The sequence below is a fragment of the Aspergillus tanneri genome (assembly GCF_003426965.1).
Source record: "Aspergillus tanneri strain NIH1004 chromosome Unknown AapTan_3_pilon_pilon_pilon, whole genome shotgun sequence".
NCBI classification, from domain to species: domain Eukaryota; kingdom Fungi; phylum Ascomycota; class Eurotiomycetes; order Eurotiales; family Aspergillaceae; genus Aspergillus; species Aspergillus tanneri.
In genome coordinates, this window is record NW_022984630.1 from 1340511 (window position 1) to 1356359 (window position 15849).

A 15849-nucleotide genomic window follows, 5' to 3' on the forward strand; every position below is an offset into this window, starting at 1 on the left:
TAACTTAATTGGACAGCCCCTGCACCTGCATTGGTAGCCGTTCTGCAGGCTTAAATATGGAGTGAAACCAAGCCAAGTCTCCAAATGCGGTGGGGCAGCTCATTTCCTGCCTGTCCTCATCTTATCTGCCACCAAAGCCCTCTCATTCAGGTGGTGTCGCAATCCTTTTTTGATTAATTAAGTGCTTTTTCTTGACTGTGGTTAACTTCTAGGATGCTCTCTGATATGATAGTGATGGACAGCGTCCCTGGTGTTGTAGAATGTCCATGGCAACTGTGATCTTTTATTACCTGCATTATTCTTGGCTCCCCTAGTGTTCGTCCCACTCTATGTCTCTGACTGGACCTCAATCGACGAAAACGGCTATCCTTCACAGGCTGCGGTACCTTTTTTTCTCTTTTTGCCCCCCCTACCTTGAGACCCTTTCAACTCTCTCTCTCTCTTTCCCATCCATTTATACAACTATATACTTGGAAGTTAACATTCAGCCAGGTGACAGACATCTCATGGCTTCCTGCTATCCCTGTTCCGTCGGGTCGATGTTCCCCTTCTAAACACTTGCTACTTTTGCCCCCTTTCGTTTCATTGCTTCTTGTGTTCTCTTCGACTTCCTTCCCAGCCTACTTCCGCTCCGCTGAAACAACCATCACCTGTCCCAAATCCACTTGACAGGGGGAGTACTAATTGCGGCTGAACGGTGGTTTCAGGTCCCCTTCTCCGCCCGATGTCCGTGTCTAGATCACCCTCTCCCCACCCGGGAGCTGGGTGGTCCACCCCGGGCCTCACCCCGGGCAGCGGCAGTTCAACTCCGCGCAGTGGTCTCCTGACTCCGAGTTCTTTAGGGCCTGGTGGAATCTCATGGGCTGCTGCAAAGGCGAAAAGCGATGAGGTTCGAAAATATCCGTCGTTTTCTACAAAGAACAATGGCTTCTTTTCGCGATCGAAAAGTCAATTGTACGCCACCTTGCCTCGTTTTCGAAAGAATATTGGTACATCAGAGGGTTACGTGGACAAGGATGAGTATTATGAACGTGGCCGAAGTTTTTCGTCCAGTACTCATTGGCGCTCTTTTCGGTATGGTAGAGCACTGCTGCGCCGCCGGAGATCACGGTTCTTCCTGGCGCTGATTTTCGTCGTTGTTGGGTACATGTACTTCCGGACGTGTAAGGCTGTCACTTTGTTAAGGGCCATGTGTTCCGCTTACTAACTGACGACAGTTCTCGTGGAGCATTATCGGCGGTCGCCATTGGGACGAGGTCGCAAATTCGTGGTGATCCTGGAGTCCAACGTCGAAGGTGGCGTCATGGAATGGAAGGGAGCCAGTGAGTGGGCCGTCGAGCGCAACAGCATTTGGAATAAGAAGAGGTACACGAAACATTGGGGATATGAGTTGGAGGTTGTCAACATGCTGGCGAAGAAGCGTTATTCGCATGAGTGGCGCGAAAGCTGGGAAAAGGTCGATTTGCTCCGCGAAACTATGCGGAAGTACCCTGACGCCGAATGGTGGGTGTGGGTTCCCGCCACAAGCTCTGAGTTTCTACTAACCTATTACCCTTAGGTTCTGGTGGTTAGATATCCACACATGGATTATGGAATATTCATATTCTCTGCCCGCCCATATATTCAATAGGCTCGGTGAGATTGCCTACCGCGACATCAATCAGCATAATCCTTTAAACATCACCCATCCACCAACGGCAGCATATCTTGACGACATTTCCCGTTCACCTGACGGAGATCAGGACCCTTCCTCGATCCATTTCCTGCTCTCGCAAGACTGCGGCGGCTTCAACCTGGGCTCTTTCTTTATCCGACGCTCGCAGTGGTCTGACCGGTTACTGGATGCCTGGTGGGATCCCGTCATGTACGAACAGAGCCACATGGAATGGGAGCACAAAGAGCAGGATGCGTTGGAGTATCTGTACACCACCCAACCGTGGGTCCGCAGCAGGGTCGGATTCCTGCCCCAGCGGTACATAAATTCATTTCCTCCAGGAGCATGTGGTGATGGAGATGACCCGGACGTGCATTACGTGGAAGGTGGAGGGGATTTCCTTGTTAATATGGCCGGCTGTGAATTCGGTCGCGACTGCTGGGCGGAGATGTATCAGTACCGGGCATATAGCGACTGGCTCAATCGTACCTGGTGGGAGCGCATACGTAACTCTATAAGGGAACTGTATACGCGGGTGACTGGACAGACCGGGGGATAGGAGTTACAGCAGTAATTCTGTGACTTATATTGAACGACGTGACTCATTCACATTGGATTTCTGTTTGGCAAGGCGTTTGGAGCGACTTTTAAATGTATCGCATTAATTCGTACAAATAGTCAAAGAGGAATACCTAGTTAACCACGTGATACTGACTAATCCAAACTGCACACTTAGTGTCAATAATCCCCTTACCAGACCGCCCGCCGAACGACCAATCACCACCCCCCAATTGTGCCTAACCTCCGGACTCCGACTGGCCTGGAGGACCAGAAAACGACTCGAGCTCTGCACAACTGCTCCTCCACAAGGACCAGGAACAGACAATCAGCCAGTCAATCAATCAACCAGTCTATTTTCTCGCAACCCTCCCATCTGTGCCGAACTAGACGAAGGAAAATCGAAAATGCCCACTCCGGAATCCGCCTCGTTCCTGGCCAAAAAGCCTACTGTCGCACCAACCTACGATGGTGTCGATTTCGAAGACAACGTCGCGGTACACAACGCCCGCGACGCCATCATTCGTGAGCAATGGGTGCGCAGTATGATGTCCCGTCTGGTGGGTGAGGAATTGGGCAAGTGTTATGCCCGTGAGGGGGTGAATCATCTTGAGAAGTGTGGGGTTTTGAGGGGTGAGTCTTTTTCTTTTAATTTTATCCATTGTCGTATGGATTTGTTATTTCACTTCTGCCGCCTAGCGTCTACTGTTTTCCCGTTGTGAAGGAAGAAATATGGGAATGTATATCTAACTTACTGCGTATAGAAAAATACTTCGAATTGCTCTCCGAACGCAAAATCAAGGGTTATCTGTTCCAGGAGAAGAACTATTTCTCCAACGAGAAGTCCGCCTAGAGTCTTCAGATTTCGCCGCTGTATTTCTTTTGTTGGGTGCTTTGCGGGTATCGATTGTTTTTAGCTTGAATAAATTCACTGTGGTTTTGTTTTTCTCTTGGGTCGCTCGGCTGGCTAGATTACGGTGATTGATATAGGAAGGAGGAGGGCCTTGTTGTGAGGCATCTAGGTGATTCATTCTGCATTTGTGTGTTGTACATATTACAAGATGCATGGTTTGGGTTGATATCAGATTATCAAACTATATCAAACTTATATTTCTGTCATAGATGTCCATCATGGGGTATATCTAATAATAAGCGCTGGTGCTTCTACTGGGAACTGTTCCCGGCGTATCTCGCGCTGCGGATGGTTCGTCGTCGCTGTCATCGACGTCGCTGCTTGACTTGAACTCGTCCTCGGCTGGTGGTGCCCGCATATGTGCCAATTCTTCCTCGTCCAACGGGGAAAGCTGATACGGAACTGGTGGAGAAACAATATCTCGACCGGATGGTAATTTACTCACCAGATCGTTAAACGGGGGGACCAGCTGCGTATTGATCTGAGAACACATTAGTATCTCACCCTGCTGGTTACAGTCACCCTCTACAGAGGGGGAGGGGGAAAATACCGTATCATTCATTCTCGTCCACTTCGCCTCCAGCATCTCAATCACTCTTCCCTCTTCATCCCTCCCACTACTGTCTCCCAGACTCAACTCCGCCTTGTCCGATCCCGGGTGCATTTCCTCCCGTCGGTCCATCCATCCCTGCTTTAACTTGGACAACATCCCAGGACCCTCCTTTCCCACGCGCATGCGCTGCGCATACTGTCTTGTCCATCCTATGCCCGTCAACCCGGACCATTCCCGCGCCGCCTGCAACCAAGAAATGCCCTCCCCGATTTTACCCGCCAACTCGGCGTCGATCCCGAAGAAGCGACATGCGCGTGCGCGCGCTACCACCCTCAACTTATCCGTATAGTTGACGAGATCCTCACTGACAAGGAACTTCCCTTCTGCGCCCGCGGCGCACATCCCTGCGCCGGCTTGCTCCGCATACTCAGCGGCGCGGATGCACAGACGGGCGAAGAGTGGTGCTCGCACCTTGGGCATCTCGGGGGCACGAACCATCCAGTCCTTATCGTTTGGGTTGCGAGCTTGGATACACGCCGTGATGTAGCAGTCATCTTTGAAGACAGCGAGGAGAGTGGCCTCCGCGAGGGCGAGCGACGAGAGAGAGGCTTGGGTAGCGGGGTCGAGATCGAGGATGGGGCGGGAGACACTGACCAGTGCAGGGGAGGAGCCGAGAAGAGAGTGCACGGATGCAGCTTGGAGGAGATATTTCATGGATTCTTGGATAGCGGTGGTGCGTTGTTCAGCAGAGGGGGTTGTCGTGGAGTAGACGGTCCGGTTGACGGTGACACTGGCGAGGCCACTTAGAGCGTATGCTAGGGTGGTCAGGACGAAGGCGAGTTCGGAATTAATGCCCTGGATACGGACTCGGCTGGCCGTGGGGTGGGATATCTTCATGAGGGCGACAGAGGTGAGGGTGGCGCGCCATTCGCATTCGATCTCGGCATGCTGGGTGATTTCGATCACCTCAGAGGAGTTATTGGGTTGGATAGGGGTTCCGTTGAGACCGTTCGAGATGGCTTGGAGATAGGGAATATAGGCATAGGCGGCGTTCACGATAGAGGGAAAATGCGAGTCGCGTTGAGTTCCGCGGGGTAGACGCTTGTGGGTCTTGAGGGCGATTCGCAGGGCATGGCGGGCTGTTGTGGCTGCCTGTGGTAAGGAGGGGTGAGTGCTGGAGGAGATAAATTTCTGGAAGGACAGATGGGAGGTCGTTGGGAGGACGAAGGAGTAGACCATGGTGGGCAGCTTGGTGATGGTGGAGGTTGACGTTGTGGTGAACATCGGGCGGATGTTGATATCACCGCCAGCCAAGAAGTCGCGAACGTCAACCTACGAGATGCCAGCTTACGATGAACGAAATAGGTATATAGATTGAATCGGTAGATACATGCTGAAGCCTATCTATTTGTCTTCTTCCCTCATACCGCGGGCCCCCGTGATATGCCAGGAATTAGAACAACGCTCGATTCTTTCCAGATCTCTAGACGATAGCATACACTATCAGATGGATTCTAAACTCCTCTGGGCCTAATTCCTTCATCAGTTGGCCCATATGCCTACATTGTAGTGGTTTCATCCTCACGGAGTCAACAGAAAGTCGCCCATCGATCAAATCCTGAGGAACGCCTTGAGAACTGTACTACCATGATCGAAGCCAGGATCGGAGCGAGCACCAAGATCATCTATCATTCCAATGGCCCGAATAAAGCTCAATCAGATGTCTCAGTTGCATGGAGGCCCAGCAGGAGCCATGTGGTGAATCACGTTCTCGACATTAAAACACTCAGTAGCGCTGTTGTGAGAGTCGTCGAAGTCAGAGAATATTAATTGCTCTTCGCCGACACTCTTCACACATCCATACCATCTGCATCTGACAAATTGCTAGGGGCGCTGCTCACACCTGACGAGTCACTCTCTGCGAAGTACGGAGCACGCGATCGCACCTGGGTGCCCCATTCTTGAATGCTAGGAGCACCACCCTCGATAACAATTGGATGCTCCTCTGCACTTTTCCCCAGTACAGTGCCCGCGTATCGAGATTCCTCCCCCGTTTTACTATGTTTCTTCTTCAAAACCATCAAGAAATCTTCCTTTTCCAGGAAATCGGTGTCGACCACGTCGCCTTCACTAGGCACAAACCCTGCAATCCGTCGAATTTCCTGGTTTGCAGGGCCCGTAAACCACGAGAGAAATCCCTCTAGTCCTCGCATATCTTCATCACATTGCCAATCCTCCTCCCATCCTCGTAGTTGTGGTCGTAGGGCGCCAGTGTCCTGTAGCGCCTGGTAGATGTCTTCCAGCACGGGCGTGGGGTCGTTCGGATGGGCGTTCGAGGCATGAGCAGTGGCAGAGGAAGCGAGAATCATCATGTAGCGAGCAGTGAGATCGGCGAGTGTATCTAATACGGATGGACGCGTTGCATGGAAACCAGCAGCTCGCAGGATCTGGATAATGGGGGGACGTAGAAGGGCGTTATGTAGGTTGGGCCCAGACATGATGGTAAGTATCAAAGAGAAATGAAATAAACGTAATTCAACCGAAGACAATAGAAGGCAATGCAAGCCCAACGTGACGGAGAGAGACAATGCGCTGAGGTTGTGTTGGAGCGAGGCCGCAAGAGAGCAAAAGGCGGAAAGCCGTTGGCCGCGCTTCTGCCCTCCGCCTTCCCTCTTCCCTCTCATTCATCCCTCTGGCACAGCTCAACCGTCTCGACATCACATCCTCGACGTCAGCTTGGTTCAGCTTGAGATCATCTCTCGCTATCATGTCAGAAGCTCGCCCCTCGCTCAAAATCACCTTTGGCAAGAAAAAAGTGTCGGAGGAGCCACCTCAGAATGCCCCTCCTGCTCCTGCGTCGTCACAAACCCCTCAGCGTAAGCTCACCCTAAAGATCGCTCGAAAGCCTACGGAGGGCGTAGAGGAGGAGAAACCAAAAAAGAAAAGACCATCAAAGAAGCGTCCTGCAGAAGAACCCGTGTTGAAAGGTTCAACTGCAATCAACTTGGAGCAGCAGGAGCAGCCGTCTGGACCCAAACGCTTGAAGCTGAATCCATCCAAGAAGCCGGGCGTGCAGTCAATTCGTATAAAGAACAAGGGTCTAGTCCCTAACCGACCAGTGGGTGTTGGCTACGACTCAGAGGCCTCGGACACGGAAGTCGATCCCTCCATTGAAGAACAGTTCATTTTACGCATGCCTCCCGGAGAAGACTGCGAGTACTTACGACGTGCCATTGAAGAGCGGCGGTTCGATCGATCGGAGTTTTCGTTTAAACCGTTAAATCGTGAGGGCCGACGGGCGATCTTCCGAGTTCGAGACAAACAGTATGCTGCGGCCCTAGTGGACTTACCATCCATCGTCGAGGGGATGAAGAGTTGGGACCGTCGCGGTTGGTACAAGTCGGCCGATATCTGCCAAATGCTCCTCGTCCTGGGTCCTATCTCCCACGAAATGGAGGCCATGGAGTACCCACTGCCCAGCGAGGTAGAGCACAACGAAAACAAGAATTTCCTGTACCCTCATGGCTTGGCCCCTCCCATGCGGTGGGTGAGGAAGCGGCGATTCCGTGAACGAATCAGCACGCGCACGATCGAACAGGTGGAGAAGGCAGTTGAAGATTTGATCGCACAAGATGAGGCCTCTGTGTCTCCTCCCCGATATGAATTAGTTGATAGCGCATCCTTAAATCGTGCCGAGGGACTCGTACAGAGTGGGGCCTATGAGGAAGAAGAGTATTACGACGACGAACAGGACGCGGAGGGTGAATTGGATGAGGGCATAGACGAAGCAGCGTTCGAAGACTTTGAGGATACGCTTGTTGCCGAAATGGAGGCCGCCTTGGCTGCCGGGGCCGAAGCCCAAACTGCAGCTGTGGGAGCAGCAGGCGGCGCAATTGCTGGCGATGGGTCAGTATATCACGCCGGTACGCCTACCGCGACTAAGCCATCGACGCCGGCTGCCGACACATCAGGAGATGACAGTGACGGGTCGGATGGGGAAGGTGATGTGCCGGAAGAAGAACTGGACGATGAACAGTTGGAGCAGCAACGCCAGATGCAACAGCAGCGGGAGGAAATTACGGAGTTGGAAGCACTGATCCGAACTGAAACGGCGAAATGGGAGAAGATGCAGAACCACATCCTGAAGAGCAAACTGGCCCGGCGGATCCAGGACTTAAAGCGGGACTTGTCTTTGAAGAAGGTTTCTGTGGGCGAAGGCGATGATGCAGATGATTGATTGTTCTCCCTTTTTGTTGAACGGTCCTATTTCTGATACCTAAATGTCATGGGAAGTACTGTTTAATTGTGACTTATGCTCTTCCACTTTCATACATGACAGGATTATAATACGTTGTATAACTATGGTCACTTTCACGCTACACCCGTGTCTCCCGTTGCCTCGTGCACAACTTCTTTAGCATCCAGCTTCCTATTATCCCCCAACTCCCGCCGTCTCAAGCGTTCCCTCCGCTGTCTCCCCATTTGACTCCGGGGGTGACTGCCCAACACTATCGCCCAACACGCGATCATGCTCCTGACATTCCCGCCCCATATCCGCCGCCAAATCGCGTTTTTCTCCAACCCCTGTATACCCGGGTCCGAAGGCACTGCCCACCGGACCGGCATGCGCACCTGCTTGCGCTCGTCGGCCTTTCTCTTTCACAGCGGCTGCAATATCACCCTCATCCGGCTGCTGTTCGGCACCATACTCTAGATCGACATCTATGGCATCCCACATGACCACCTGCTGTCGCTGACGCTTCTCCTGCAGATGCGCTAGAGATTCATCGTCGGATGGGCGGGAGTCGGCTGTGTGACGATTTATAGAGGGTACGGGGTCACCGCGCTGTCGTGGCGGAGGTGCTACTCGCTGCCCGGCAGGTGTGCGTGTGACGGGGTTCTTGGATTGATTGTACGCGGCCTGTTTCAGGGGTTGGGATGGGGAGTTTGAGGTGGTCATGGTGTAGTCTGTGTTTTATGGTTTGCCATGAGAATTGACTTGATATCTGAACGTGCACAATAGTTGAATATTTATTGACATCCGCATGACGTCATGGGTGTTTGCTCCGACCTTGCTGCGTGGTGAATCGTCGCGCTTAATACCACTAGGATTGAGGTTTTATTTGCTTCTTACTGGTTAATTATGATGAGGGCCTCTTATCCTTGGTCTTTTCTTTGATAGATCTTTTGGGGCTTATATTTAGGGCTTTCAAAACTCCCAGGATCATTGACAAATAACGTAATCGGTAAGCGAGCGCCGCATTGAAGGCGAGCGCCGCACTTCTGTACTCCATATAAAATGGCACTCTTTGAAACCTTAATATCTCAACCGCCAGTAGATATAGAAACATCTTGATAAGATAATAATATATATATGAACTCTAAAAGGGTATTTTTATATTTTCATGTTTTTAAATAGTTTTCTTGGCTTTAAATACTAGGACAACTAAAAGTATAAAAAATACAGCTGCAATTTATCTTACCTGGAGAAATATTCATCCCGGAAATTTCTCTGCTTAATATATAAATACACAGTATTATATTATACTGTATATTAAATTTTATGCTCTCTAGGTGCTTTATTGTTGAGATATTAGACTCTCAAAAGTGACATTTTATATGGAATACAGAGGCGCGGCGCTCGCTTTTCATGCGGCGCTCGCTTACCGATTTACGTTATAAGTAATTCTGTTTCAGTTAATAAAACAAACTATTCAAGAAGAGAGAGGAGTTCCGGGTTATTATTATCTACATCATAACCACAACCTACGCATTCGCCTGCTCCCAAAACTCCGTTAGAAAAGCATTAACCTCATCTCCAGCCTCCAACTGCACCCAATGACCCTTAGTAGAGACCGTCTTCATCGTCAAGTCCCCTGCCACTTGATTCATCTTCTCCATCGTCCCGGGGAACTGCAGTCGACTCGGCTGTGGACTGACCATCAGCACCGGCATAGGGAGAACCGGACGCAGACCGGCTCGGATCTCATCTTCCTCGTTGATGTTTCCCACTAGAGCTTGATACCACTTCAGGGCATGGCTGTACTGCCCCTTCATGATTGTTTGATGGGTGGTTTTTTCCTGGCGTGGTGAGTAAGTCAGTATTATATTATAGTGCAGTGGTGAGTCGATCTATGGAGATATATATTCCTACCTTTTCGCTGATATACGTGGGTAAAGGACCCCGACGGTCATTAAGGAGCCATGATTTCAGTGCGCCTATTGGACCAAGGTCGGTGATCCAGAGGTCAGGATCAGCAGGGTAGAAGAGCGTGAAGAATGAGTCTCCCTGGTTAGGTATGCAGATATCAATCCGTGGTCTCTACCAGACAACAAACTCTTTAAAAGAAAGGAAAGGAAAAGAAAAGAATGACATACCGATTCATCTAACACCCTCCCCGCATCACTCTGGACAAAAAACTCCAAATACCCAAACCTTTCAAATCCCATAAACTCCCTAGTCAGGGAATTGACCATCTGGAGATCGAAGCGTTCCCCTGGATTCGAATACGGCACATCAAGAAACGTACACGACAGTAACCGACCGGGGAAGTAATCCGCCAGTCGTGAGAGCAGATTACAGCCCGTATCGTGAGCCACGGCGTGGACGCGTGCGATCCCCTCGTGGTCCATCAGCTCGATTATCTCCGATGCCATGGGTCTAGATCGGTAGGCGTCGAGGGATGTGGGCTTGGAGGTGCCGCCGTATCCTAGGAGATCTGGGGCGAGGATTCCGTAACCTTTGTTGGCGAAGAAATGGATTTGGTGTCGCCAGTCGAAGCAGGAGGAGGGAAAGCCATGGAGGAAGAGAAGAGTAGGATGGGATTGAGAGGCGGGATGGTGAACGTAGGTGTACGTGTGGGAAGTAGAGAGGGTATGGCATTTGGAGAGGGAGGGAAAGGCGATGGTTGCCATTTTCTTGTGGATAGTGTCATATTTTTGGATGCAGTTGTGGTGTATATAAGATTTAATTTATACGGTGAGGTACGGAGAGATTTCGGAGACTTTGTGCAGGATGAGGTGGTGAGGGATTAGTAGTTGGCAGGGATCATGAATTATATTTGTTTACTATTTAATGGTCAAAATGGTTCGTAGACTTGCTCTGATCGAGTCTGAACAGCTGGATATTGAGCCAGACCATGTGCCACTTGGTATTTTGGTCATAGGACATAACAAGTTATACGGAAATCCCCGTCTTGGCAGATTTAAATACTCTATCGCCGCTATAAACCCCCACAGTTCACCGTCTCAACCAGCAGGCTCGTAGGACAAGCAATGACTAAAGGCACTAGTTATTTTTGTTCGCACATCTTCAAAATAATCATTCAGTAGGGATCGACGAGCTGTTGCCTGTAGACCCAGTTATGAGTCACTCAATGAGTCAGCCGCACATCAGCTCAACGGATTATAAGCACATCTCATAGTCTCCTGGCCTATACTTGATAAGAGAACCCTTGTCCAATCGTACAGAATGACCGTCCACGTTATTCTCCTGTCCGGTAGATCCGGCGTGGGCAAGACCTCCGTCGCGAACGAGATGTCGGCGGAGCTTCGACGACACAACATCTCCCATGCACACATTGACAGCGACAATCTCGATTTCATCTATCCCGAAGAAGTCGGACCCGATATGATGCTCAGCAATCTCGCCGCCCTGTGCGGGAACTACTACCGTCAACGGGGCTGCAAGAAGCTGATTCTCTCTGGAACTGCCATGGTGCTCGAGCATGAACCAATCCGCGAAACCATACAACAGATCGTCCGAAGCCCCTCCGAAGAGGAAGAACTGATCCTAGATGGGGTTATCCTGACTGCAGTGGATGCTGTGGCTCAGGATAGGCTCCAGAGGAGAGAAATTGGGAGCTTGCTCGACCAGCACCTGGATAGCAGTCAGAAAATGTCATCCATCCTTCAAGAGGAAGTCGGCGACTGGGCCCGTCGCATCTCAACCGATGGGAAAAACGTGAAGGATGTTGCGGTGTGTATTCTGAAGGACGTTGGATGGATATAGTCGGCGACGGTTCAAGGTTATGTAATCTCTGAGTCAGCATCACAAGATGTCGATGCCAACATGTGATACCGCGGTGTCGATGATGACAATTTATCGAAGCCATAATCTTGGAAACACGGCTCTGCTGCTCTTCTATTCGTGCAAATTCTTGTTGTCGGCTATATTCAGAGTTAATTACATCCTCCAGAATAAGTACATAAACTCTCACAGTCATTGATTCTCCATCATACCTCAGTCCTATACTTCTCATATCTCTAGAGCACTACAGCCTCGGCAAATATGACCACTCTTTTCACCATCCCCATCGCCTCTGGTGGCAGCATTGTCTGCAGCAATCCTTCGTCGTCAGAAAAGGAAAAGAACATCTACCTGTTGACATTTACCTCTCCCAAAGACAACCGACTGACGCCTGTATTTATCGATGCGCTCCTACTCGCCTTGGACGTGGTCGAGCACCGCTACCCCAAAGGCGTGCTGATTACCACCAGCGGCATTGCCAAGTTCTACAGCAATGGACTGGATCTGGAGCTGGCACAGACGACTGAAGGATTCGTAGAGAACTATCTGTGGAAGCTGTTCCGACGACTCTTGACGTAAGTCCAACCCAAACATATATATGTCCCTTAATAAGAATACAAACTAACTGAACCAGATATCCCATGCCGACCATTTGTCTGTTGAACGGCCACGCCTTCGCCGGGGGCTGCATGCTGGCCATGTACCATGACTACCGGATCCAGAACCCCTCCAAGGGATACCTGTGCATCAACGAGCTTGAATTCGGAGTGCCGCTGCAATCGCCAATGATGTGTATTTTCCGGGAAAAGCTACCGCCAGTCTCCTTTCGGGACCTGGTCCTGGAGGCAAAGCGGTTCAGCGGCGCTCCATCGGTGAGTGCAGGCCTTGTGGATGGACTGGGAGGTCTGGAGGAGACGCTCACGTTTATTCGGGAGCGCGGATTACTGAAGAAAGCGGCCACAGGGATCTACGGTACCATGAAGGAGGAGATGTATCGTCATTCGTTGGGGATTCTGGATGGCCATGCGGCGAATCTGGAGTGGAGGGACCAAGTGGAGGATAGGAAGAGTCAGATAGAGGAAGATGGGTTGAAAGCCGTGGAGGCTTGGGAGAAAAGAAGTGCGAAGCTTTGAATGATTAGTTAGATTTTGCCAAATATGGCTGTAGATATTTGCTTTATGTATCTTATAAATTGCTGATCTAGACATAAAGTATGATGGATTTAGCAGTTTTCTACTACTATATTTAGGTTGGAAAGGAGGATGTATACTACTTTGGCATTCATTGTCATCCACTAGATCTAATAGGACCCATGGTTAGCTAAAGTAGAATACTAGAGCCTAGTATTCACCAGCTATCTAGAATCTGCAATTCAAATTTAGGGGCTCTTAGTGAAGTATATGAACTGACAACACAGCTGTAAAGATACTAATAAGTTACGGGGATGTAAAGGGTAGATTATAGCACTAATATATTCTTATAGTTTTATATGGATTTATATATCTTACTTATATTATATTCTAGTGGGTAAGTAAAAATAGGGACCTATAGATAGTAATTTAGTGCAAGCCAGACTTCTTATATTCACTGTCCTAACAAAAGCTATTTCTTGCTGTATTTTGCCTAAAGAATTTTCTTTCTTTACCTTAACCTGTGCACTATCTATCACAGAACTACGGCACCACACTGTAATAATGGCACCAAAGAAATCATCTCGTCGCAAGAAGCCGGAGTGAGTGCAATCAGTCAAATGTGCCGAGAGCCCATGATCTAGTTCTTTATTCCCTGCTCATAACCCAATCATATTGTTGCGGGTTCGCTCTGTCGCGTCACCTTCACCTTATCCCCTCTCTAGGCTTGATCACAGACACCTTTGTATGCTGTCTAACCATCTGATCATCCTCAGGCTCCTGCCCTCGGCGATCGAAGAGCTGAACAACTCTGATCCCAATATGAAGCGGGCTGCCCGTTCGATCGAGGAGGACGTCTCCGAGGCTCTTGCTAAGACTAAGACCCAGCATAAACAGACCAAGCGCACAAACGCCAGAGTCAAAAAGGAATGTCCTAACTTGTCGATGGCGAGATATTGGGCGGAGAAAGCAGAGTCTCTCAATCAGCCTTTCGAAGTTGTTCTTCCTCGCAACAATCCTGCCCCGTTCAAACTTGGCTACGACGGCGTAAGTAGCCCGGTTTGTACTGAAAGTCTCTCGCTGATTATTTGGATAGCTAGTCCGCCCTGCATCACCTAAGGAGGTCCCCAAATACGAGGATGTGATCGACGCTCCACCTCTCTCGAACGATGCCATCGCTGCCATTCTGAAACAGACTAAGTTGGAGTGTCCCAAGGCCCAGGGGTGGATCCATGCCCATGAGGTGAGCAAGGCAGCTAAAGAAAAAATGGACGCAAAGATGGCCGAGAGAGAGAATCTCAGGAAGAAGGTGGCGCACAAACTGCGTGACAAGGCCCGCGAGGCCGCCAGACAGTCTGGTGCGCCCAGGCACGAGATTAAAGCTTTTCTTGCAAAGCTGCCCAAGGAGGAAGGTGATGGCAAGGGCGAGGAGGAAAATAGTAGGGAAGCGCAGATGGAGAGAGTGAGACTGGCGCATGAACGTCTCCAGAAGGCAATTGAGGAGTTTCATATCAACAAGTGAGCGTCATTTCAGCATGGCTGATTATGTGTGTTGTCAGGTGACATGGGGATAGATATGCACTGCTGCCCATGGAGGCGAGTGATGTTCTCTTTCTGATTCAGTCTTCACCTTTCGCGGGCGATGGTCCGAAGACTGTCGGGGATACACTCATTGATCATGATAATGCAGCAGGATGACGAGCGCTAACGTGCTATGGCTGAATGGAGGATTGTTTCCGACTGTACTGTACCATAGCTCTAAGATAGTTTTCTCCAAACGTACACAGTCACCACTCCCTCTGCTCCCCTATGTCTTCTTGCTTTTGCTGGTACCTTTTACTTTGCTTGGAGTCTCCAGCTTATCTACTAATGGGCGATACGGTGAAGCCAGGATATGCTCTGGTGCCCTCTGCGTATGATCCTCCCGTCTAGGTTCCCCGGGGAAAGGTCGTCGACGTTGATCCTCGTGCATCCGATCCAGCGGATCACCCACTATCTGATACTTGGCCCAGTTGATAGGAGGCATACGAACCACATTCTGCGGCGTTGGTATCGCTCCCAGTCCTGTTCGGGTTCCCTCTTGCCCGTCCTCGCCGTCGCCCTCGGCCACCTTTTCCTCCTCATCATGGGTGAAATTGACATAGCCACCGGGATCTTTCGCTGACAGATTTCCCGCCGCCAATTCACGCGCAAAACCCTCCGGATCTTCCGCTGCTGCTTTCTTCAACCTCTCCAGCGACTGGATGTCGCGCAGACTCTGTTGCTTCTGGAGCTGGAGAATGGAGATAGCCGACCGCAACGCGATAGCGTCGGGATTCTCGCTTTCGGAAATCGGCACTGGCGGAGGTTCGGGGGTGAATACCGGGGGCGGTGGTAATTTCGAGGTAATTGAGGTCGAAGTTTGTGGCGCGACTTGACTTGTTGGAGAGGGAGATCGAGCAGGAGGAATAATAGAGTGCGACGGACCCGACGATGCGGGGAAGCTGTTGTTTGGAAGGGGAGTAAGATGGTTGAGGACGGGTGTTACAGGAGAATAAGGAGGACGAGGAGGCGTGCCTGGCCGATCATTTGGACTGCCTCGGTGCTCCTGAGATGGCTGCATGGTTGGAGCTCTGAAGATGATGGAGGAGAGGAAGTTGGCGATGGAATGCGATCGGAGATTCGACGATCGATGGCGCCAAGACGGCAGATGACGTCGTTCCTTTGGGATATAAGAAATGCGCATCAGACACACATTTTCCATCTGGATATGGGCTTGATGGGCTCGAACTGAGATGATCTGTTGATTTGATTTAGATTGTCCTGCAGAAGAAAGATATCTACTGCAAAATCCGGGACCTGGAGACCTCGTGCTGTAGAAATTTATGAGTCCTCGATGCTGGTCATTTCAGTATGCAGGAATGCCTAATTTAGTCACTACAGCGATTCCAGAGATACTTACGTCTACTTATCTGTCACTGATCTTTTCATACAGAGGAGGTATATCAAGAGTCGAGGAAGTGAGTATGGAGG

The 15849-nt window shown here is 50.3% G+C and overlaps 11 protein-coding genes across 11 annotated transcripts; 6 read left to right on the plus strand and 5 right to left on the minus strand.

Moving 5' to 3' along the window:
- Nucleotides 1-724: 724 nt before the first annotated feature.
- On the plus strand, nt 725-2213 carry MNN10 (putative alpha-1,6-mannosyltransferase subunit; the record flags this gene model as incomplete). The annotated part of the gene is made up of 3 exons (XM_033568911.1): nt 725-1163; nt 1218-1503; nt 1559-2213. 3 exons carry the CDS (start codon nt 725-727, stop codon nt 2211-2213), a joined length of 1380 nt encoding a protein of 459 aa, XP_033427717.1.
- A 406-nt stretch (nt 2214-2619) lies between these two features.
- On the plus strand, nt 2620-3065 carry ATNIH1004_004242 (putative NADH-ubiquinone oxidoreductase 12 kda subunit; the record flags this gene model as incomplete). The annotated part of the gene is made up of 2 exons (XM_033568912.1): nt 2620-2845; nt 2977-3065. 2 exons carry the CDS (start codon nt 2620-2622, stop codon nt 3063-3065), a joined length of 315 nt encoding a protein of 104 aa, XP_033427718.1.
- Nucleotides 3066-3354: 289 nt separating this feature from the next.
- Nucleotides 3355-4962, minus strand: ATNIH1004_004243 (pH-signaling protein PalC; the record flags this gene model as incomplete). Its single annotated transcript, XM_033568913.1, has 1 exon — nt 3355-4962. The coding sequence occupies one exon, from the start codon at nt 4960-4962 to the stop codon at nt 3355-3357; it is 1608 nt and encodes a 535-aa protein (XP_033427719.1).
- Nucleotides 4963-5528: 566 nt separating this feature from the next.
- On the minus strand, nt 5529-6176 carry ATNIH1004_004244 (Bromodomain associated domain protein; the record flags this gene model as incomplete). The annotated part of the gene is made up of 1 exon (XM_033568914.1): nt 5529-6176. The coding sequence occupies one exon, from the start codon at nt 6174-6176 to the stop codon at nt 5529-5531; it is 648 nt and encodes a 215-aa protein (XP_033427720.1).
- A 269-nt stretch (nt 6177-6445) lies between these two features.
- Nucleotides 6446-7915, plus strand: ATNIH1004_004245 (transcription initiation factor TFIID subunit 7 family protein; the record flags this gene model as incomplete). Its single annotated transcript, XM_033568915.1, has 1 exon — nt 6446-7915. The coding sequence occupies one exon, from the start codon at nt 6446-6448 to the stop codon at nt 7913-7915; it is 1470 nt and encodes a 489-aa protein (XP_033427721.1).
- A 195-nt stretch (nt 7916-8110) lies between these two features.
- ATNIH1004_004246 (uncharacterized protein) lies at nt 8111-8638 on the minus strand (the record flags this gene model as incomplete). The annotated part of the gene is made up of 1 exon (XM_033568916.1): nt 8111-8638. The coding sequence occupies one exon, from the start codon at nt 8636-8638 to the stop codon at nt 8111-8113; it is 528 nt and encodes a 175-aa protein (XP_033427722.1).
- An 806-nt stretch (nt 8639-9444) lies between these two features.
- On the minus strand, nt 9445-10593 carry ATNIH1004_004247 (alpha/beta fold hydrolase; the record flags this gene model as incomplete). Its single annotated transcript, XM_033568917.1, has 3 exons — nt 9445-9759; nt 9833-10000; nt 10057-10593. 3 exons carry the CDS (start codon nt 10591-10593, stop codon nt 9445-9447), a joined length of 1020 nt encoding a protein of 339 aa, XP_033427723.1.
- Nucleotides 10594-11149: 556 nt separating this feature from the next.
- ATNIH1004_004248 (uncharacterized protein) lies at nt 11150-11689 on the plus strand (the record flags this gene model as incomplete). Its single annotated transcript, XM_033568918.1, has 1 exon — nt 11150-11689. The coding sequence occupies one exon, from the start codon at nt 11150-11152 to the stop codon at nt 11687-11689; it is 540 nt and encodes a 179-aa protein (XP_033427724.1).
- A 279-nt stretch (nt 11690-11968) lies between these two features.
- Nucleotides 11969-12840, plus strand: ATNIH1004_004249 (enoyl-CoA hydratase/isomerase family protein; the record flags this gene model as incomplete). The annotated part of the gene is made up of 2 exons (XM_033568919.1): nt 11969-12282; nt 12342-12840. 2 exons carry the CDS (start codon nt 11969-11971, stop codon nt 12838-12840), a joined length of 813 nt encoding a protein of 270 aa, XP_033427725.1.
- A 561-nt stretch (nt 12841-13401) lies between these two features.
- Nucleotides 13402-14535, plus strand: ATNIH1004_004250 (uncharacterized protein; the record flags this gene model as incomplete). The annotated part of the gene is made up of 4 exons (XM_033568920.1): nt 13402-13439; nt 13614-13884; nt 13934-14355; nt 14412-14535. 4 exons carry the CDS (start codon nt 13402-13404, stop codon nt 14533-14535), a joined length of 855 nt encoding a protein of 284 aa, XP_033427726.1.
- A 109-nt stretch (nt 14536-14644) lies between these two features.
- ATNIH1004_004251 (uncharacterized protein) lies at nt 14645-15580 on the minus strand (the record flags this gene model as incomplete). Its single annotated transcript, XM_033568921.1, has 1 exon — nt 14645-15580. One exon carries the CDS (start codon nt 15578-15580, stop codon nt 14645-14647), a length of 936 nt encoding a protein of 311 aa, XP_033427727.1.
- Between the last annotated feature and the right edge of the window lie 269 nt (nt 15581-15849).